The 23,214-nt window shown below is 46.2% G+C and overlaps 5 protein-coding genes across 5 annotated transcripts; 2 read left to right on the forward strand and 3 right to left on the reverse strand.

Moving 5' to 3' along the window:
* Positions 1–405: 405 nt before the first annotated feature.
* On the reverse strand, positions 406–864 carry SERLADRAFT_468338 (uncharacterized protein; the record flags this gene model as incomplete). The annotated part of the gene is made up of 1 exon (XM_007318631.1): positions 406–864. A coding segment is annotated over one exon (335 nt), but the record flags the coding sequence as incomplete, so codon positions are not given.
* Positions 865–1,077: 213 nt separating this feature from the next.
* Positions 1,078–7,333, forward strand: SERLADRAFT_415698 (uncharacterized protein; the record flags this gene model as incomplete). The annotated part of the gene is made up of 14 exons (XM_007318632.1): positions 1,078–1,245; positions 1,362–1,650; positions 1,946–2,128; positions 2,176–2,585; positions 2,652–3,029; positions 3,098–3,187; positions 3,243–3,477; positions 3,529–3,672; positions 3,730–5,183; positions 5,327–5,448; positions 5,528–5,606; positions 5,656–6,081; positions 6,145–6,422; positions 6,483–7,333. The coding sequence occupies 14 exons, from the start codon at positions 1,078–1,080 to the stop codon at positions 7,090–7,092; spliced, it is 4,866 nt and encodes a 1,621-aa protein (XP_007318694.1).
* Positions 7,334–7,946: 613 nt separating this feature from the next.
* SERLADRAFT_468346 (uncharacterized protein) lies at positions 7,947–10,658 on the forward strand (the record flags this gene model as incomplete). Its single annotated transcript, XM_007318633.1, has 15 exons — positions 7,947–8,110; positions 8,188–8,288; positions 8,349–8,484; positions 8,540–8,637; positions 8,699–8,807; positions 8,864–8,936; positions 8,985–9,205; positions 9,267–9,333; positions 9,400–9,598; positions 9,657–9,823; positions 9,883–9,984; positions 10,049–10,059; positions 10,124–10,148; positions 10,206–10,217; positions 10,291–10,658. The coding sequence occupies 15 exons, from the start codon at positions 7,984–7,986 to the stop codon at positions 10,463–10,465; spliced, it is 1,623 nt and encodes a 540-aa protein (XP_007318695.1).
* Positions 10,659–16,514: 5,856 nt separating this feature from the next.
* On the reverse strand, positions 16,515–16,802 carry SERLADRAFT_340019 (uncharacterized protein; the record flags this gene model as incomplete). Its single annotated transcript, XM_007318634.1, has 2 exons — positions 16,515–16,609; positions 16,649–16,802. Coding segments are annotated over 2 exons (249 nt in total), but the record flags the coding sequence as incomplete, so codon positions are not given.
* Positions 16,803–17,723: 921 nt separating this feature from the next.
* Positions 17,724–18,320, reverse strand: SERLADRAFT_438297 (uncharacterized protein; the record flags this gene model as incomplete). Its single annotated transcript, XM_007318635.1, has 1 exon — positions 17,724–18,320. The coding sequence occupies one exon, from the start codon at positions 18,318–18,320 to the stop codon at positions 17,724–17,726; it is 597 nt and encodes a 198-aa protein (XP_007318697.1).
* Between the last annotated feature and the right edge of the window lie 4,894 nt (positions 18,321–23,214).

Below are 23,214 nucleotides of genomic sequence, written 5' to 3' on the forward strand. Positions count from 1 at the left end.
AGCTGGTGAACAGCGGCCTGCATTGTTGCAAAGGCGAATGAGGACGTCGTGGTGGTTGAAGAAGAAGAAAGAATGGGTGAGAGAGGGAATTAAAGGGCCAGCACAGGCTGAATGTCGAGTACTGAGAATGCAGCCCAAGGGACGATGTGCGGTTTTGTTTTTGCGTGTTTGCCATCAGCTGGAGCCACCCAGCTTAGCAAACTCACCAAAGCTATCTCACTCTCAGCGGCACCAGCCCGGCTCTACCAGCGAGTCTCCCAGCGCTGGCCATCAATCTCACATATATGCACTTGTACAGATACCAGGGCTGACATCCACGCTACTTTCGCTGCACCTAGCTTCGTATTCAAACGCAGCGTTTCAACAGCATGGACAGCTCGGTCAATACCGGCATATGAAGACTATTTCAGTTTCGCTCGTGCCGACTGCAGCATTGCCGTGCTCCCTGTGGACAGTACCTTACCTTGCCGGCCCCTTTCCTGTCTTCTTGGGGATGTCTCTGGACCTTATCTCCAATGATAGTGGTGGATCAAGTCACGTTTGATCCTGAAGCTGGATGTTCGGGCGGATGACCATCGCCAGAGCAGTTCTTCCCCTCCGGCCCCGCATCAAGGCATTGTGGTACAAATAAAGACAGATCTGCCCTCCCGCGATTGGATACATGTTTTGATTCATGTTCTCGACTCACTGGTGGGACTGGGGTTTCTTGCCAGCTGTTGCAGAGGCAGAGGGTAAGACAGCATCGCAGGCGAATGTCAGTGTAGATTCGTGCATGGTATTGGTAGGATGTAGTGCTACTGCTGTGGTATGGAGATTCGTGACTGGAAGATAAATGCAGCCATTTGATGTGGCAGACGTGCTCTGTATGAAAATGTGCACTATCGAGAAAAGCACCGCTCAATTGAGATTCATGTTGCCGAGCGCAGGCTCGACTGAGACCCAAAGAGAGAAGTGCTGGGAACAAACAACACACAACAACTTAGCTCGCCGTCGACCTCAACGGCGGCGACCTCTCTAGCTGCCTCTTTCCTTCTGCCCGTCGTCCTCCACAGCGACCACGACCCTATTCCCCTCAAAATGCGGGGTCTTCCCTTTCCAACAAACGCCTTGTATGACCGCGAGGCCTCAAACGACTACGGCACCCCATTCAGCAACGTCGACGACATACCCATCGATCCAGCCCTCGCAGAACCAGTCATCGACCCCGCTATTCTTGGAGAACTGGGAAGCAAAGCTGTACTGCAGGTGAGTGTGTCTGTCATGTGCGCGACTTTGGTTTCAGCGTACCTCTGGCGCCAGACGCGTCGCGTGTTGTAATTAAAGACTTCAATGGGGATGCCATCTCATCAAATACCAAACAGGTCCAGCCACCAAACTTCCCCCAGAGCCCCTTCTCGCCCCCCTCTCACCCTCATTATTCTCAAGAGCAAAGGTCTTACCAGCAGGGTCCTCAGGGAGATCCGTTTGCTCCTCAGCCACCCGCGCCTTATCTGCCGGTACACCAAGAGGCTCTACCGGCAACTAAGCCGCCAAAGAAAAAGAGGAAGCCCCGCCGCGAAGAAGAATGTGGGTTCTGCCAAGGAAACGATTCCAAGAACAAGGAAGAGAACCCTGAAGTCATGGTCACCTGCACAGAATGTGGACGAAGCGGTACGTTCTTCCAGTAAAAACTAATACATTGCCCCTAATATGCACCATAGGACATCCTACTTGTATGGAGTTGGGTGAAATAGGTGATACCTTAAGGTCTTACGATTGGAAGTGTCTTGAGTGTAAAAATTGCGAAGTTTGCAGAGAAAAAGGTGACGATGTAAGTCTTTAGCCCTTTTTCACTTTAGTACGTCTCACGCTGTGCCCAAGGAACGTATATTATTTTGTGACTTCTGTGATCGAGGTATACTCCTTTATTTTAATCCCTTTTCAGTGTCTCACATGGCATAATTAGGCTGGCATATGGACTGCCTCCAACCACCATTGCAAGAATCACCACCGGGAAAATGGCACTGTCCTTACTGTCCTCCTGTAGACCAATGCTATCCTCCTATATTTGACCCGCAATTCCTATCGTCACAGCCTGAAACATCTAATTCCAGCAATATATCTCCTCAGCCCGTTTATCAAACAAAAAGTGAGCAAAAGTACATCAAAGTGATTGTTATTACTTACCTTTGACAGTGGACGTTGACGTCGACATTGAGGGTGAGGATGAAGAAGCAGAACAGCAGGAAGAAGAGGAAGAAGAGACAGAGGAAGCGGAACCAGAAGAGGAGGAAGATTCAACCCCTGTCCCTCAGTCGAAACGGAAAAAGAAGTCCTCGGCACGTAAGCGTGCAAATGAAGAGGTGCCATCTTCTCCCGTCGTGCGGCCCATCAAACGTATGCGCATTCGTGTACACTCACCAGCACCGCCTCTGGTTGTCCGGTTGCGTATTCCTCCGAAGGGTAAGGGTAAGGAACGTGAAGATGATGAGGAGCGCAAGAACATTTTTGATGACTTCTTGTCCCCTAATGAACGAGACACATCCAAGACGACTATTGAAGCCTATGATAAACAGAGGTTCGAGAAGAGCAGACTTTCGGCGGAGGTAAGCCTTTGGATGCCCACAGCATTTTTCGGGAGATGCAGATAGTCTGTCTGACTGATTATAAAGGAGAAACTTGCCCCTCCACCGCTCCCACCACCACCTGCCGTTCCCGAAGTTCCCGAAACGCCTGTCGCAGGCCCTTCATCTCGGCCACTGCGCTCAGGCACGGTCCATCAGCTTATCATCCCTCCCGCTCCACCAACGCCCTCCCCTGTCCCGTCCACTCCCAGCGCTTTCCCCTCGACCCCTGGCTTTGTCCCACCCACACCTACTTCTACGAACACACTACGGATACGTACGATTCGATTCGGTCAATTCGATATCCAGACTTGGTACGATGCACCGTTTCCAGAAGAGTACGCAAATATCCCGGATGGTCGTCTTTGGATATGTGAATTTTGTCTAAAATATATGAAGAGCAAGTTTGCGTCAAGTCGACATAGAGTGAGTTCTCACGAGGAAGTTATTTATTCTTTTCTCAAAAAAAAACAATTTCGCAATTTTCTTCGTAGATGAAATGCAAAGCTCGACACCCTCCTGGTGATGAGATATATCGAGACGGTGCAGTTTCTATATTTGAGGTCGATGGGCGTAAGAATAAGGTCAATATTTGTACAACATATCCCCGCTCGTCACTAAACTATTTTACTTGTATAGATATACTGTCAAAATCTTTGTCTGCTATCCAGAATGTTCCTCGACCATAAATCCCTTTTTTATGACGTCGAGCCCTTTCTTTTCTACGTCATGACTGAGGTCGACGATGTGGGCGCGCGATTCGTGGGATATTTTAGCAAGGAAAAACGCAGTCCAAAGGACTACAACGTCAGTTGCATCATGACGCTGCCTGTACGCCAGAGACAAGGTTGGGGAGGCTTACTCATCGATTTCAGTGAGTTGCGTGTCCCGTCTCTAGAACACAGTATATTAATAATTGTGCTAGGTTATCTACTCTCGAAGAAAGAGCAGAGATCTGGGTCGCCCGAGAAGCCCCTTTCTGGGCTAGGCGCTCTAGGTTATAAGAATTATTGGACACTGGCAGTGATGCGATATCTTGCAACGGCTCCTGACGACCCCCATCTTGAAGGTTGGTAACTATTTACGTTTTACAAGAACTTTGTTGAGTTTTATTATGGTGTTATAGATATCAGCAAAGCAACTTCCATGACGATCGAGGACATCCACGTCACGCTCACGCAGCAAAACATGATATTTCATCGAGAGGCCACTCCACAACCTGTTCGGCCTACTCCGGGGCAATCAATCAAGTTCCCGCGAGGGCGGAAAAACGGAATTGCGCGGAAACACTTGCAGCGCAATCAGCTACAAGACGAGGAGGGCACAAAGACGCCATTCTCGCCTCCCACGCACTATGATATCCGATGGGATAGAGAAAAGGTCAAACAGTACCTGGAAAAGTGGGAGGTCAAGGGGTATCTAAAACTGAAACCTGAGCGGCTAAAGTGGACGCCATTTGTCCTTGCGAGAACAAAGAACGTGGAGGTTTTGCAGACACCCACAGGCGAGGCGAGTGGATCTGTTGATGGGTCTACGAAGACAGCCGTTACGCCTGCGGAAGATATTGGTGTGGGTGGAAATGCGACCAAGTTTCCGATACCTGCCACAGACGCTCAAAATACTGAAGGGATGATCACACAGGATACGGGCGCAGTCAATGTTACGGCTTCTCCCGCTGCCCGTCTATTTGACGACGAACCAGTGATTGAAGTGGAGACGCCTCTTCCAAAGAAACATCTTCGAAATCATAAGCCGAGCGGTGTCGAAACACCCCGCACAGGATTCTCGCGGAATCACTCAAATCGCCTCAAAGTAACTAACTTGCGTTCAGCCACACGTCGTCATACACCCTCAGCATTGGCATCGGCTCTCCCGGTAGAGGCGGAACAAACTGCTGAACTCATTGAAAACGGTGCTATGGAACAGGGTGCCTTAACTCCAGCGTCCCAAAAACGCCGACGTGCTCGTGTACCTCGTACGAAACCACTAAAGAGTCTAACTGACAGGGAAATGTCCGCAGATGTGAAGAGGACGACTTCGCCTGTTCTAACACCGACCTCTGGGTTGCCTCGGAAGCGACAAAGGGTGGAGAGTCCCGAATGCGAGAGTGTGGCAGAGGAGACCCCGATCATCGTCAATGGACACAATCGAGATGATGGTGATGATCAAGGACAGCCATCTGTTGAACATCATTGTCCGATTGAAACGCTTGAACCGCCGTCGAGTGCTCAATCTCAACCTTCTATTGCTGAAAATAACAGGGAGATGGAACTGCCACCTACCGTACTAACTGTCAGTGACGCGACGCCGGCTCCGAAAGGTGGGATGAATGGGCAGGTGGAACAGACGGAGCATGTTGATGTGAAATCAGAAGACACAGGAACGCCTCTTACGGGGTCGACGAGTCGACATAGCGTTCCGAGTGATGATACGGTCTTTATGGCCGAGCATGTCAATGCGGACAATGTTGGTGGGAAAGAGGGTGCTGTGGAGAGGGAGAGAGTTGAAATGGCAGAGAGGGACGAGGATGGGGCTGCAGAGGACGTGGAGGAGACGGGACGTGTGCTGAGAGTTGATGAGGTGGATTCAGACATTGACGCTGAAGGAGAGCCAGACGATGGGTTTGAATATTAGGAAGAGCATAGTGAGAGGATAATTGTAGAGTAGTACTAGTTTGCAAACTGGGTTGTTGTGTACGGATGAATGGATGGCTCGGCTTGTAGTTCGGCTGTGGCCCTGAGTTTACGAGCAGTTTGGTTCTGTTGGAGGAGTGGCGCAAGGCAAGAGGTCGCGAGCGGCTCAGGGCGGTTCACTGGTTCGCGAGGATGGATTCACAGACTCACAGGTCTGTCTTTCTTTTGCAATAACATAGCCATCATGGCCTTTCCACTCTGCGGCTCTTAGCACTAATCATTTCCCTATAGTGACCCTGGCATGTCCTATAGCCATATCCCCCTCAACGACAGAAGAGACCAATCCCTCCAGTCATCCGTAAACGTCTCCGTACGTCTGTCCATTTCTCTCATTCCCCGCCCTCATTCCCTCTCAACAGAGTCTAAATCAAGCCCTCGGTTCCCATCTCACTCCCCTCGGTCCCCGCCCCCCTTTCCCTACCCACGACACCTACAGACTATCAGATTCTCCCCCAAATATCATAGATCCCACTGGCTCGTCCCAAAGAGCACCCGTCCCAGGTCCCCCACACTCCCCCATACACGACTTCTCAGTTCCTCTCCAGCCAGACAGCCAGGCAAGCGCACTAAAGCGCAAACAAGGTGATGTTCTTGGACATCCCCAGCTCGGCGGAAAACGACGAAGAGATGAAGACATGACCGATGCCTTTGATTCAGATGGCGCACATGGCGCCAAGCACTGGTCTGATGAAGAGAAATCAAAGTTGTTCAACTGGCTAATGGGCCCAGGCGAAGATGATCACTGGAATGCCCTACGCGCCACAAAGAATTCCTGTCTCAGAGAGGTCCGTGCCTATATCAGATACACTTGCACAAACATGAGACTAATGCTGTACCCTGTTGTGTAGTGTGCCGCCGACGTGTTCGGTGGAAAGAAAACATACCAAGCGTTGAAAGGTTGCTATGAGCGCAACTTTAATCTATTCAAACAGATCTATGCCTTTGAGGCTTTTAATTTACAGATAGGCAATGGTCCCGTGAACTCAATCAATGAAGGTGACCGTTTGCGTGAGTTTGAGCGACGACTGCAGGGCGCACGAAAGGCAGGCTGTGACGTCGGTAATGTTCATGCTAGAACCATAGATCATTGGCACCGCTCTGGATGGTACAATCTGTTTTATCGCAGGTGTGTTGCCGCCGTCTTGAACATTGCAAGTGCCATCCAACCTCAATCTGATTCTGACAGATGGAACGGCGACCCAGCAACTACGCGGCCAATAGCTCGACCGAATCATACAGGGACCTCAGTTTCAGGCGCCGGCGATGACGGGGAAGTGGATGATGAACCCCCAATGGATTTTACAGAGCCTGCGCAGCCGCATCCTATTTCTCATCCTCAAAACGGTACACCTCCCCAGCCGCTACGTTATCATCCTTCAGAATACAGCATTTCGGATGCCGTTCCTCTGAATATTCCCAGTCGTACACTCAGCACGGTCAGCCAACCATCACCATCATTGTCGTCAGCGGATCAGCCTATTGTCAATATTGCCGTTCCTCAGAACACGATATCCGCTTGCGTCCAGCTCTTACAGCTTCAGTCCCAATACAGCAAACTCAAAGTGGAATATATGCGGCGTCGAGAAGAGAGGGAGGAAAAGGACAGTACACTGAGGAGAGAGATGGATCGCTTGCGGCAGGAACGTGAGGCTGCTGAATGGGAACACACGAAACAAACGGCCAGTGTCAAGCAAAAGGCGCAACTGGCAACCGAACTGTTGGCCAATCCTTCGGTAGATTCTTCTGTGAGACAGGCAGCTGGTGACTATTTAAAGAGACTTTTTGTGACGGAATAATGCATTGAGTAGTTTTTTAGTTTTTTTTTTTTTGATCCTTATTTGATTGTCGTTTCGTTCGAACTATGACACTATTGACCTTTGGACATGGCTGTTAAACTTAATTATTGGTTTTTTGTTTGCTTTGATTGGATCCAAGTTGTATTAGTCTTTGCTGTAGCCTCATATCTGATTTTCATTGCTCTATTTCGACATGAATTTGATTTCGAATAGTATGTAGGTCTCCTACGTTTTCGCTGTGATGGTTGATGGACGGTAGTAAGTTGCTTGATCGGCTATCCATCTCTCTTGTTACAAGACGGACATGTAACCGTGGGACCCATCTGAGCACACCATGGTCATACTTTCCTTTTTTACAATATTTCAACGCCGTCCGACCACTGGCATGCCACCAGTACCGTCACTGTAACTAAGAGGTATCAAAGCAGTCTTCAAGTTCAAATACACGATGAGGGATGGTACCTCTGTAGGGGGGCATCAATGATAGAGACACTTACCGCAAGTGGAATAGACTAGAGGAGGAGTCAGCGGGCATATATGGCTGCGGGTACGTATACAGCTAGTCTCAAACCCAGAGGTCCGAAATGAATAGGCAGATATGAACAGGTGTTGAATATGCATCAACACAATCGGTATATGTCCTCCTAGGTGTCTCGCGATTTCCTGATTGGCCATCTGGATTCATGATGGGTCGCCGCTCGATACCAGCATAATGCCAAGCCACTCACTTTCATGTAAAACGGCTCCGAGGCTTCTGACGTAGATAAACCTTGCGAGTCAGAGCAGGTCAGAGCTATCTGTTCCTCCCGACGGAAAAAGCATGAATATAAGTACTCGGTGACTGAAACTGCATCAGAACCTTCATCCTTCATTTCCCTACAAACAGATTCAATGAGCGTTATAGTATCTTGGTCTTTTTTGAGCTTGCTTGTGCTGCTTGCAGTGACTGCACGCTATCGCGTGCGGCGCCGCTCCATCAAGGACATTCGAGGACCCGTTTCGCCCTCCCGATTATTAGGTTCGTTTCGTATCCTGGTAGATCTTATTAGCGTCTAGTGCTGTTGGACTGATTTCGGACGGGTGTATCGTTTGTAGGTCATGAAATGCAGATCCGTCACCAAGAGGAAATAGGAGACCTTGAATTCCAGTGGGCTCGCCAGTACGGCCCCACTTGGCGCACACAGGGGTGCTTTGGTGTATGTCCAATTATCTTTCGTTATGCTGAATGCATATTGACGGTCTCTGACGTGAATCAGGAGGACGTGTTGTGGACAGCAGATCCGAAGACTCTTCAGTATATCTTCCATACCTCTGCTTATCGATTCCCGAAGACCAAGATGTTGGAGCAAGCCGCTAAGAATATCTCGGGTCGAGGTATTGTCTCGGTTCAAGGTATGTTACCCAATTGCTTCTTGTGAGCCATATTAAGGGCACCCTTTTGGGTTAGGCGAAGTTCACCAGCGTCAGAGGAAAATTATGTCCCCAGCCTTTTCAGCAGGACAGTTGCGCACATTCTTACCTAACTTTAGACAATCAGCTGCTCGTGTAAGAGGCTCTTCACTAGCGTTTCTTAGTTATGTTAACATGTATCTTATTTCTCCATCAGTTATCTCGGAAATGGAAGGATCAAATAGAATCAAGTCCTTCTCTTGATAGTGCTATCATCAACATTCCTCAAATGATGGCTAGAATGACATTAGATGTTATTGGTGAAGGTGACTACGTTTTTGCTACACACTGTTGAGTACATGCTGATATTCTCTATCATTAGTTGCCTTCGACTATCGATTTGGAGCTTTAGACGACCAGGAAAATGAACTTGCAGTTGTCTTTAGGGATCTCTTGTAAGTCTCTCTTCTCTCGGTATTTATCGTATTTATATTACATTATAGTTTGGATTCTATGCTCCATCCACCTGCATGGGATGTATTGTTCAAGGCTACGTGGCGCTATATTCCCGACTCAATCCTGCACTACGTCAGGCATATTCCAACAAGGGAGTACAGCCGCTTCAAAGACTTTCTGGACACGTCTTTCCGCATTGGAAAGGATCTTGTAGATCAGAAAGCTTCTGGAACTGAGAAGGGTAGTAAAGATATCCTGAGTATCTTGGGTACGCAACATGTCATTCGAGCAATGACAGCTTGGTGTGACTGATTTGATATTTTCATCAGTGCAATCTAATATTGCTGAAGATGCCAAGAAACGTTTGAATGAGGATGAGATGCTTTCCCAAATAGCGTGATTATTCAGTTGGAATATATTTGGTTCAATAACTTTGTGGCTGAAAACAGTGACTCCATCTAGGACACTTCTTTTGGCTGGTCACGATACGACTGCCAATACCCTTGTCTGGACTCTTTATGAACTAGCCAGACATCCAGAAGACCAGCAAAAGGTCCGTGACGAAATAGCGGCTGCTCGTAAGGACGTGGAAACTCGTGGAGATGAAGACTTTGTGCCTAGTGATTTCGACTCGATGCCCTTCTTGAATGCCGTTCTCAAGGTTGGTGCAAGTACCGTGTTAACCGTGTGGAAGACAAGTCTGAAAATGATGTTTTCAGGAAAGTCTGCGCTTGCATCCTGTTGGTGCCGTACTATTCCGAGAAGCGGGTGGCGAAGATATTCTCCCTCTTTCTGAGCCGCTTGAAACTGTGTCAGGTAAAATGATAGACCAGATTTCCGTCAGCAAGGGTCAGACGATCAATGTCTCTGTCTGTGCTTACAATCGGTGAGTGTCGTTGCGCTCTTCTGGCACCAAGACCATCTTAACAACTGCAATGGTGATAGACTACAAAGTGTATGGGGAGAAGATGGAGATAGCTGGAACCCTAGCAGATTCTTAGATAGTGGCAAGGAGGGGCGGACGTCCGTTGGGGTGTTCGCAAACTTGTGCGTCTTTTCGTCTGGTTTCATCACCGCACTCTTCTCATGACATTTTGTTCGCAATTTCCAGAATGAGTTTTTGTGAGTGATGTATTATATATAATATGCAGGCGCGATTTAAATGCCCGTTGGACGTTCTCATTAGCTGCCGGCATACGTGCTTGCATCGGGTGAGTTCCCTCCAGTCTGTACCATACCTCATATGCTGACAAGCTCCATCGATACAGATGGCGCTTTGCGTACGTATCCCTCGTTCACGATAATCCTGGTAAAACCACTAATCACCCCTATTCTTGGTACGTACATATACAGATTACTCGAGATGCAGGCTGTACTCTCGGAGCTCGTTGAGACGTTGGTGTTCCAATATCCTGAGGGGATGGATATCATGCGACTCAACTCGGGAATGATGGTGCCCATTATAAGGGGCAAGCTCGAGGCGGGAATACAGCTACCTCTGCAAGTCTCGCTCGCGCATGGAGCATGAGTGCATTTATATGGGCGGTAGTAGTAGTAACTCAACAAAAAGAACTATAGCTTGCTAGGATGATCTATGTCCTTTGCTATTTGCAAAACACCCCCTTCAATGTATTTTCACGTATTTTGTATATATATGTATACGGTGACATTGAATGTGATCTGGAAGTCAGATTATAGTTTTTATGTTCAAATCTTTGCGGATTATATTTGTTGTCCTTTTTAAAGGCAGATTCAAACTGACACTTCCCAGACCCTCCATACTTCCCAAATGGTCAAACACATGTGCGTACATGGTATCTCCTAGGGTGACACTGAGTTTCACAGTTTTTCCACTTGTCAACTCATAGAGGCATTATCCATTTCCATGGCCCCCCAACATCCAACCTCTCCTTGTACTTCCTCCACACACACCAACCCCACTTCCAGATTGTCCAGCACTTTCTCCCACTGACTTACCTTGCAGCAAGCCAGAGAATGAGGACATCAAGGATTTTACCCTCAAGCAATCACCTTGCTTGCCAGATCCTCACAACCCCACCAGCGGCTCCGCACACACAAAAATCGGTGACCCCAACACCTTCAATGGCTCCAACCCCAGGAAGCTTTGCTCCTTCATTGTGCAATGCCAGCTAAACTATAGCAACCGCCCGGGCACATTCTGCACCAACCAAGCAAGGATCAATTACACTATCTCCTTCCTCAAAGGAATGGTGTTAGGTTCATTCGAGCCTGACATCTGACAGAAGAGGGTGGGAGTGATAAGATAGGAAGTGGAAGGAGAAGAGTGAAAAGATGATAATGGCTGAAGAAAGGAATGGTAAGGCTGCCAGTGTGTTCTGGTATAAGAGGTTGATCAGAGGAATACAGTATGCATGAAACAATTACTTAATATATGGTCTGGTGGAGGTGAGGCTGAATTGAGGCTGGGGGTGATGCTGAAAAAGATGGCAGATTGGTGAGACAGCTAACAGAGCCTGCAATTGCTGTGGTATATATGTCTAATCTGTTAAATAGTAAGCAGAAGTTGGCTCATTAGATACAATTGGCTAATACTACATACCTATAATATGAGTTTTGCAGACACTTGTGAAGCAGGAATACTCCAAGTTGGGGTCTTGACTATGCAGGATGACAAATTATGACATTTGTTTATAGTATGAGAAAACATGCATTGGCCAGGGCTTGAACCTGGGACTCCAGCTTTCATGGTCTGGTGCTTTACCAACTAAGCTACCAAGGCGTACTTGGAAAGCATACTGATTGGTTGCATGCCCAGAAGGTCCAGAATCACTGTACACGGGTGCGGATCCCATTGTGTTGTGATACAGGACAAATCCTGAGGAACATACTGTATATACTGAGACCTGTTAGCATATATATAGGATGAAACTAGTGAGTAAACAAATACCAGAATGGCCAGTCTCATGATATGAGTGCAGAGGGATGAGGGCCTGGATTGCCATGCTGTACTCTGGTATTGAGGATTCAAAAATGGTGTTTGAGCATGCCAAAGATCTGTTTGATGATGTTGTGGGCAAACACATGGTAAAGATTGAACACTCACTGTTGGCTTGCACAAGCAAATTCAGACAAATGATAGCAAACCCCATGGTAGTATCACAATACACAATGGGATCCGCACCCGTGTACAGTGATTCTGGACCTTCTGGGCATGCAACCAATCAGTATGCTTTCCAAGTACACCTTGGTAGCTCAGTTGGTAAAAGCACCAGACCATGAAAGCTGGAGTCCCAGGTTCAAGCCCTGGCCAATGCATGTTGTCTTATACTATAAACAAATGTCATAATTTGTCAGGTAGGGGATAAGGAGTTGAGCACAGGAGGGAAATCCTGCATCAGCAAGGTGGTATTTTCTCACTGGCACCGCAAGATTATGCATGCAAGCATTATAGAAGAGCCTTGCATCTACAGTGGATCCCTCCCAGCCACTCATGATGTAAGTAAACTAAACCTCAGATTGAAGTCACACCAGGTAAGGATATTCTGGGATATGCCACTTTTCTGATTCCAGGATGCAGACCATTTGGCAGGGTTGGGAGCACATGCAATGTGTCCCATTGATGGCACCACCAGCACCACAAAATTGTCAAAGCTTGGGGTTATTGGCAATATATGGGGGAGTTGGCTCATTCTCATCAGGTGTAACAACCAAGAGTTAGTTACTCTGGCGCACACAGGAACACACTATAAAGGTAGTGGATGGGGAGTGGTTACCCCTTAGGCTGCAGAGAGTTTGTTGGTTAACAACAGGAGGACTCACTGAGGAGTCTCCTTGATCTATTGGGGTATTTATACTAATACAGAGTGTTTGTACCTATGTACTGTACAGTTGATAAAGGCAGTGGCTGATGATGTCAGAGGGCACAGCCCGTGTGACCAGCTCCACTGCATGAGAGAGTTTGAGTCTAAAAGAAGAATAAAGGCAGCGCTGTGCGAGAAGGTGGAGTTAGAACGAAAAAGGAAAGTGCTGTATGGCACGGAGTGTGAACTGAAGTAAAAGGTTAAAGCGGAGAATGAAAATTAAAGGAAAGGTCCGAAAATTGTGTTATTGTAACACTACCCCCCTTCTAAGGCTCGACTTCCAGGCTTGACCAAATACCGGAGGTGGTAGTTAAATTTTCGGGCATAGGTTGAAAAAGGGAATTGAAAAGTTTTGAGTCCATGCCTCTAAGCTTTCTAGGAGCTGAGGGGTTCTTAGAATAAAATTCGCAAACAGCATTGCGGGAGTGATCCAGATGGGCTTCTGGCTCCCACATTCTGTCCTCGTCTCCATAGCCTTTCCATAGGACTAGGAATTCTATTTTACCACGCTTCAAGTGTGCATCCACCACCCGTTCGACTTTGAACTCTTCTTCACCTTCCTGAGTGACTACAACCGGTCCGGGCTAGTCTACACGCTGTCCTGGCAGCAGCCCTTTGTAGGGTTTCACATGGCTAATGTTGACCGTGAGTACTACCCTCATTCGTTTTGGGAGCTCCAGCTCCACTGCATTGGGTTTGACTTCTTTAATCCGGTAAGGGCCAATCCACTTTTTGGTCAGTTTTCTAGACTGCTGATCTTTTAACTTTAAGTGGTCGGTATCTAACCAGACCAGGTCGCCAACCTTGTAGTCAGGGGCCTTAGAGCGTCTACGCTCTGCCCTGTCTTTCATCTGCTCTGCAGTTTTGAATAGCGCCTTGCACGTTTTGTCTAAGACTGACTTCATGTCTTTGACCATGTTCTCAGCAGCCTCGTTCTTGCTTTTTCCAGGCTCTACACCCATTCTGGGAAGGTACAATCTTGTAACCTCGTCTGGTGCTTTCCCTGTAGCCGATGACTGTTTGATATTGTAAGAGAACTGGGCTATTTTTAGCCACTTGGCCCAATCTGTCTGTCTGTCATTACTAAATATCCGGAGATATTTATATTTTGCCAGGGACCAGCTGGTATCGGATTTGGCATAAGTTTACCGGCCGGCGGTTGATGGGAATTCTTTGCCATGGCACATCTCAAACAGGATTTTATGTATTCCTGAACATCTTTGACCATGCCAGGCCACATGTAGTTTCTGGAGATCAACTCCATCGTTTGTTGCCATCCAGGGTGCCCAGCCACTGGAGTGTTGTGATGTCTGCCTATTGCCTTGATCCTTGCGGACTCAGGCACATAGATTTTGTCTTTAAAATGGAAGAGCCCATCTTCCCATAAATAGTTCTCATTGCCGTCAAGGTGTGCCTTCTCTTCAGAGGAGATGTTTTTCCTGAAGACTTCCAGAAGATTAGAATCCTGCCCTATTCTAACATTGGCAACCCTTGATTGGTCTATCAGGGTAACACCTTTGTTGTCATCCTCGATGCCGTTGGCATAATTCTCTCTTCTGGATAAAGCATCCGCTTTCCCCATTGAAGTTCCAGGCTTGTGAATCAATTTATAATTAAACCTTGACAAATACACCACGTAGCAAGCTTGTCTCCGTTTCAAGTCTCGGGCTGTCATAAAATACTCCAGATTCTTATGATCGGTCCAAATTTCAAATTGGTGTCTAGCACCTTCTAAGTAGTGCCGCCAGTGCTCTAAAGCTCTAATGATGGCCAGCATCTCTTTATCATAGATTTGATAGTTGCGCTCTGTAGGCGACAAACTATGTGATAAATAGGCACAAGGCCTCCAAAGATTGTCAGGGCATTTAATTGACAAAACAGCCCCAGTAGCAAAATCAGAAGAGTTGGTTTCTAGCCGGAACTCTTTGTTTAATTCTGGAAATGCTAATATGGGCGCCATTGTAAACACCTGTTTAAGCTTATCAAAAGCTTCTTGTTCTTTGGCGCCCCAGTGCCACATAATGTCCTTTTTAGTGAGATCGTTCAATGGTCTTGTTATCTTTGCAAAGTTTTCGAAAAATCTTTGGTAGAAATTGCCTAAGCCAAGGAAGGCCCTAACTCCTTTGACGCGAGTAGGTTCAGGCCAGTCCAAAATAGCTTGAACTTTCTCAGGGTCTATCCTGATTCCGTTCTGGCCTATTATCATACCAAGGAAGTCTACTTCCTTTACTTTAAAATTACATTTTTTGGGTTTGACCAATAGGTCCTATTCCTGTAAGCGTCAAAGGACTTCTTGCACAATCCTGTTATGCTCAGCCTCATCGTCCGACTTTGTAAATATTAATAAATCAACAATGTAAATGATGACACAGTTTTCCATATCCGCAAAGATCTTGTTTATCATGCTCTGAAAGTTTGCCGGTGAATTGGTCAACCCAAAAAACATAACAACGATGTGAGGAATCAATTTTTCTTATCGCATTCCCGTCATGTCGTGGTTAGCAGACTCGATCCCCATCACTCCTCTTGCCCTTGGACTAGAGATTACAGCAGGTGTCTTATTACTTTTATCATTTTTCTTCTTATTCTCTCTTCACACTCACGTTCTATCGTACTTACAACGAGGTAGACTTGTTGTCGACCCTCGAGAAGATATCCAGATGACATAGCCACGATCCAGTGCTATGTCTGGGAATACTTCGGAGGAATATTGATAAGCGAAGAAGGTTGTGAGTCAGCGCCTTCTCATGGGCTTACTGATACAGCCAATCGCACATCCCTTACCAATACATTTTCTCATACGATTAGTAAATACGATAGATCGGACCACTCTCTCCTTTTTTCTTATTTGTTAGCTAGCTGGTCAGACCACTTTCTCAGTACTTCCCTTTCTCGGTCTGACCATCGCCGTTCACTATATAAAGAAGTACATACTCAATGTATTGTTCTCTAGTTCAATATTAGTTTGGATTTGCGCTTATACCGATACTCTTCATCCTCATACCCTGATTCATCGCCTTCCAGCAAGGACTTGACCAGGCATTGTGTTTTGTTATATAGCTTCGTATTTGTTGCCTGACAAACAAGGGGTTCAAAGGATCCTCGGTGGCATGTGAATGTAGCCTTCCAAGCATCTTCTTCTTTGATTCGTACATTATTGTACCCCCATCTGAGATCCATCTTTGTGAAGATTTTGGCACCAGCCAACTTGTCTACTAGCTGACTAATCAAAGGCAGCGGATATGCATTTTTAACTGTGTACTCATTTAAGTAACAATAGTCCATAATCATACACTTTTTACCATCCTTTTTAGGGATGAAGAACACTGGGGACGTCATAGGGCTCTTGGAAGGTCTGATGTAACCCTTCCTGAGCTGTTCATCTATGAAACTAGAAACCTCATCTCTTTCTGGGGCAGAGAGGGGAATCATGTGTCCCTTTCTAGGTTTGAACGTATCCTTCAAATCTATAGCATGGTCCCAAGGCTTAGCCTCTGGGAAGTGTTCTGATTTATGTTTTGAAAAGACTTTCCAGAAGTCATGGTACTCGGGAGGTACCAACCTCTTAATCTCTTCTTTGGGTTTTACTTTGTCATCGTCATCGTCAATCTTTTCTATAGATCTGAGCTCATAAATGTGACCAGCGTTTATCTTCTCAAGACACTCAGTTTGATGGACGTAACTCGGTTTACCCAAGTTTTCACACTCCTGAGGACAACGTGACAATGTGACAACCCCTGTCTGCCAGTTGATCTCAGGATTGTGTTTAAACAGCCAGGTCCAGCCCAAGATTAAATTAATCTTCCCTAGTTTGGTAGCTTCAGCGCTGACTCATTCTCTGTGTCCTTGGTACTCGACAACAAAAGAACATTTGTGCGTGATACAGCCACCCACGTTAAGCATTCCATCAACATTATAGACGGGAATAGATACATCTAATTTTATAAGGGGGAGTCCAATTTGCTCCGCCCAGACCTGGTCTATGAAGATTCCGTTAGCACCTGAATCTAGTAGTGCGCTGGTTGGGTGTACTATGCCCCGGGCAAGGTTTTCCACACCAATGTCTAAACGGATCTCCTTTTGGAATAAATATGTGCGCATCAACACACGCCTTGGGATTTCTGTGGGAAGTGGCTCCGAAGAAGAAGAAGAATTATTGAAAGAAACATGCTTTTCTACTTTAGGATTTTCTTTATTTTTATTTTTATTTTTACCAGAATCAAGCACCCTAGTGTTTGTCTCGCCGGGGCCACGCTCAAAAGGAGACACTGGTACAGCGGTTGTATTATAAGTATTTTCAGTGTAAACTCCTTCATCATCTTGTCCCACTGAATCAGCGCTCAAAGCAGCTATATTGTCAGGAGGGTCCAAGACAAATCCACAGTCACAGTGTCGCATACAAGTACATACTTCAGATAATAAATTCAAAAATCTATTTACAAATTGGGGAGCCACCCCCTTCTTTCCCTTATTGCTTGTGCAACACCCCGGAACAGTTTTCCCTGGGCCTTCATCTCTGCAACCTGCTGATCGTAGAAGAAGGCCCTGATTTTGTCATACGAATGACCGGTCAATGAATTGAGCCGATCGTCCGGTTTTTCTAATTCTAATTGGCACGCCTGGCGTCCTTGGTTAATTTTTTTTTGAGCGGCCTGCGCTCCATTTGGACACTTTCAGGCTATGTGCCCCTCCTGCCCACAGTTATAGCAGTTGAATCCGCGCCTCTGTCCGCCCTGGACTGCGCCGATATCCATTGGGGCTCCCTGCCCTAGTTGCAACCTGAATGGTTGGAACCCGCAAGAGTGATGTTGTTTTTGGTTTGATGACCCAGGGCTCCTCTGGGAAAAGTTGTTTTTGGTGGTGGACCCGCCATCTTGGTGCATAGCATAAAGCTCCATGGCTCTACCAATTTTATGCACCTCCTTGGCTGCGTCCAAGAGGTTATCATGCCTTATCCTGCAGGTAGATTTGTTCTGCAATGCGGGGGTTCACATTGTGTTCCAGCAGTTCTACTGCATGTTCATTGCCAAGCCCTCCTTGGATGGAGAGGGCCAGGAACCAGATTATGTAGTTGTCCGTCCTCATGTTTCCTTGTTTGAAGAAACAGATTTGTTGACACGCCCAGTCACGCTCAGCTTGCGGTTTGAAATATTTTTTGATCTCAACTTTGAGATCATCCCAGACAGACCACACTCCCGCGGTGTAGCACTTCTGCATTCTAACTTGGGTGTATTGACCCACCACAGGTCCTTTTAGTCGAGATAGTACTGCAGTAGCTACCTCAAAATTGTCGGCAAATGCATCCCAATTTGCCTTGACCCAAATTTGGAGCTTGATCCACCATTCGGCAAATCGCGCTCTGTCTCCTTCGAAGGCGCCGGGGTCAGTGACAACTTCGGCTTTCTTGTTAAACTTCTTCTCAACCGTGGGTGCTGCTGCAGGAGGGGCTGCCTGTAGCTTGGCAAGTTGCGTTGTCAATGCCAAAATCCGTGCACGCATGTTGTGCAACAGGGTGTTGACGTCAGGGGTTTGCAATGACATGTCGACTTGTTCTTTGGTAAACGTAAAGAAAGGTAACTGGGGGTCCCCACTTGCTATCTGCGGATCTACCTCTTCCCAGCTGAGTATCGGATCTCAATCTCCGACTACCCACACTATAGTATTTGAAAATTTATGTAAAAGGTATAGTAAAAAACCCTGGTTTTGAACGGTTGTCAGGGGGTGGTCCGCTTGTTAAGCTGTCAACCCTTCTCCAGACTGGCAGAGGCAAGTGCCCAGCCTGGTCAGAGGTATTCAAAGAGGAAGTTTTGTATGTAAATTCTAATCAACAGCGGTTCCACACTGACTGCTGAGCTAAGGTACTCCCCTTCACGCTGGGGGCCGCGTATCAAAATCATTGTCTCTTCTCCCAAAGTACTACAAGGCCGTTGCTAGGAGTGCACCTATCTGCTATACGGGATATTCCCAAACAATAATAATATCCCCTTAACCCTGGGGTCCGGGTTTGCACACAGTGCAAGAGAGTAATGAAGAGCGAGTCCTAATGTAACAACCAAGAGCTTATAACTCTGGCGCACAACTCAGACAGGCTATAGAGATAATGATGAGGGAGTGGTTACCCCTTAGGCTTCAACAAGTTAGTTGTGAGGATACAACAGGAGGACTTGCTGAGGAGTCTCCTTGATCTATTGGGGTATATATACTACTACAGGTTTGTTTGTACATATGTACTATACAGTTGATGGGGGCAGTGGCTGGTGATGTCATGGGCACAGCCCATGTGACCAGCTCCACTGCGTGAGAGAGTTTATAGCTAAAAATAAGAAAAGGCAGCGCAGCGCAAGAAGATGGAGTTTGAACAAAAAGGAAAGTGCCACATGGCACAGTGTGTGAAAACTATAGAAGAAGGTTAAATAGGAGAATGAAAATTAAAGGTCCAAAAATTGTGTTATCATAACAATGATCCTAAAATTGAGAAAGAATTACTGTGAGACAGTGTCATTAAGCTTTGAAATTTTTCACCCAGGTGTTTGATCATTAATCTGGTCATGGATGCGTAAAGGAATATTGCAAGCTGTTCTTCAATCAAGACATGTTTTGAGTCAACATATTTGTTGTTCTTAAGAAGACAAACAATTTTCCTGAATACCACCCAATCAACACTAAGCTTGCTGCAAATATGATCTGGATAACCATCTAATAATTCCAGCACACATCCTTGACCTGTAAGGATGGACATATGGAAAGGCTTCAGCAGTTGAAATTTCTCAGACTCCAGCTCAGCATAACCTGTAACTGTAGTGATAGTTACCTCTACAAGAATAAGGAGAATTACACTATATTGTTGGCGCAAAAGCCTTAGTTGCCTCCTGTGCTGCATCACCTCCAGTTCTCCAATATGCCCTTCATTGACCATAGTACCCTTGTCAACAGGCAGATCATCCTGCACATCCTCCCTGTCCAAACCATGTATTCCCAGTCTTTCCAAGCTTTGGTGTCGACCTGAATGTTCACTTGACAAATTGCCAGAGCTGTCCATAGAGTTGTTGTCCATATGGTTGTCATCCATTCTTGTGCACTGCACCTTTGCCTCCTGTCCTTGACACACTGTAGCAATAGTGCTGGGATTGTATCTCCACTCAATGGGAGGTGTTGCAGCACACCAGCATGAAAATCAAAAAGTGTGCCCATACACTGCGGGCATTGGCTTATTTAAGCCCAGCTTATATCCTGAAAATACTATTGTTGGACAATAGGTGCAATTGGTCTGGGAAGAAGTTGAATAATTCACAAGTTGTTGAGCTTGAGAACATTAGAACTTGACCAGTAGATATAATTTTTAGTATTCCAGCTGCCAATGTAGAAAAATAAGCAAGAACTTGAAGCATTAGAGCAGCAGAATGAAATTAAAAAGACAACACAGATTTTGGAATGGTTCTGCAATTTCTGGTCACACTGGGTCACAATGGCACTCATAGACCAAATCAGGCAGAGCTTACCAGTTGAATTCCATAAGGTCATACCAAGTCTTGACACTGATATGTGCGGTACGTACCAAAGCAGAGCTAGCGGGCTTTGATTGTCTGTTTTGGTTGCCTAGTCACAACTTCTGTTGGAGTACAAGCGAGGACAGACCACTCGCCACTTTAAGCTATGGACAAATTGACAAAACCAGATAAACCCGGTCTCTGCCAAAGCAGCCATTGTTCTCCATGGAGCATAGCCACCACTCCATGGAGTAACCATTGTTCTCCTAGGAGTCATTATACTGTAGCGAGTAGCACCTCCAACTATAAGTAGTAGGGGGTTTAGTATAGGAATACCTCAGTCGTTTCTATAGCCTCTCGGGCAGCGGCTGAGGTATGTTACATTACATTTATTAGAGATCACCTTAAACTAACATCTATTGTAGTTTCACTTAGGTAAATAATAAAGTTGTTTCTATAGCCTCTCGAGCAGCGGCTGAGTTTCACTTAGTTTTATTAGGTTATGAGCCCTGGTGCGCAAAAGCTACGCAGGAAATAATTCTTATTTGAAACGGCAACCTCGGAACCATGACCACAGCACGCGATACATCCGCATGTCCAGTTCTCACTGGACCCAACAATTTTCAGATATGGAAACTCCGGATCATCTCAAAGCTACGTCGGGAAAACGTTCTCCGGGTTGTTACTGGAGAGGAGCTTAAGCCCTCACCAGGAAAACCTACCTCCTCGGAGGATCCTGAGATCACCTGGATACTTAAGGATGAGAAGGCACATGGAATCATCCAGGACCACATCTCTGATGCCCTTCTAATGAGGACTGGAGACCTCACCAGCTCCAAGGAGTTATTTGATAAACTTGTCTCACTCTATCAAATGTCCAACATTGCCTCGGCCTTTATTCATTCCAGCAACTCACCAAATTGTCCTGGGATGGGACATCACCTATCCAGGACCACATTGCGAAAATCTGGACAATTGATTCACACCTCTCTGGAATGAAACTAGGAGTTGATACCAAACTCATGGCTTTTGCTCTTCTCCAATCTCTCCCATGCACTCCTGAATGGCAAATATTTCAGTTATCAGTAATCAACATGATTGAAGAAAATAAACTTACCTTTGATGCAGTTGAGATCCAGATCACTGCAGAAGTTGCACGACAGTCAGGAAAGGCCCCTGGAGGTTCTGAATCAGCACTCAAATCCGAGGAGAAATGGTGTAACTTCCACAAAGCCAAATCACACAACACCTCTGAGTGTCGAACACTTCAGTCAGCTGAAAAAGGTCAAAGGAAGAAGGGAAAGGAAAGACACAAGGATAAAGGAAAAGAGAAGGAAAAGGCAAATACAGCGGAGCAATCATCTGGATCTGACTCCGAGGAGGAACAAAGTCATATTGCATTGGAACATGTACATATTTCCAAGCCCCTTGCTAAACGCATTCAAGCTTACCTTGTGTCGGAACCCGATAAGACCAAAACAACAATTATTATTGACTCCGGAGCAACATCCCACATGGTCCCTCACTGCTCCTGGTTTGAGCCAGGAACATACCATGTTCTGCATCCTCCGAGGACAATCAGTTTTGGGGATGAATCCTCTGTAAATGCCATTGGCATTGGAACAGGAATCCTACAAGCAACTGTTGGCAAAAAGGACTACAATATTGCACTGTCAAATGTCTTACTTGTGCCAAACTTCACTTTAGCACTCGTCTCTGTCCACAAATTGTCCAAAATGGGGTTATCAACACTTTTTCCAGCAGGGTCAAATGCTTGTGAAGTTCGGAAAAAGGAGGAACTTATCCTCACTGCCTTATACAAGCGAGGACTTTATCACATCCAAGCAAAACCAGAAATCAACCCAGAGTCAGCTTTTGCAGCAGTAGATGTAAATTTATTGCACAGGAGAATGGGACACATTGGAATGGACTGCTTGCAACGAATGGTTACAAAAAGACAGCTCCAGGACATAGACACCCTTACCGGAACCCCAGAGTTTTGTGAACCTTGTGCTTTAGGAAAGATGAAGAAATTACCTTTCAAGTCCACTGGAGGAAACCGAGCCAAGCGCCCCATACAAATTGTGCACACTTCTCCAAATTTCCATGGATATATTTCCTAAAACATAAAAGTGAAGCACTGGAACGATACAAGCAATGGAAAGAAGATATCCAAACATTCTTCCGGACTCATTTGGGAGAAGAAAACTTCACTCCACTATACACAGAATTCCTCCGGAGCGATGGGGGAGGAGAATATACTGGCAATGCATTCAAAAATCAACTCCGAGGAGATGGTGTTATCCAAGAAACTACAGCTGCAAATACTCCGGAACAAAATGGCATTGCAGAACGCATGAATCAGACATTGGCTATATTAGCAACCACTATGCTCCATGATTCCAAGCTCCCAAAGTCATTTTGGGTAGATGCCATGCAAACAGCTGCATATATCACAGCACGCAGCCCAGCATCAGGACTCCATGGAAAGACCCCATATGAAATACTGTTTAAAAGGAGAGTTGATCCAACTTTGTTTTGCCCTTTTGGATGCCAAGCATATGCCTTGATTCTGAAAGACAAAAGGCAAGGGAAGTTTTACTCCAAGGGGCGCTGTGAGGCAACGATAAACTATAACAAAAACTAAACCTGTCTCCTTCTGCACTTGCAGGGAGTAAGGGTTCAGTGAGCTTGAGGTCGACAGACGCTAGCAAATATAGCGAGTAGAGGACTTTGAGAGGTAAGCTTCAAAGGTTCTTGTTGAGGAGTAAAGCGGGTAAATTCAGTAATAGAAAGCTAAGGAGCTATACATGAATAGGTACGGCTTTATATAGGGAACTGTCCGTTCCTCAGACCGAAAGGAGAATATACGAAAAGTGGTCTGAGGAATTAATCAACCAATAAGAAAAAGGGGGAGTAACTATCGTACGACTTTTGACTTGATTAAT

The sequence above is a fragment of the Serpula lacrymans genome (assembly GCF_000218685.1).
Source record: "Serpula lacrymans var. lacrymans S7.9 unplaced genomic scaffold SERLAscaffold_7, whole genome shotgun sequence".
Lineage (NCBI taxonomy): Eukaryota > Fungi > Basidiomycota > Agaricomycetes > Boletales > Serpulaceae > Serpula > Serpula lacrymans.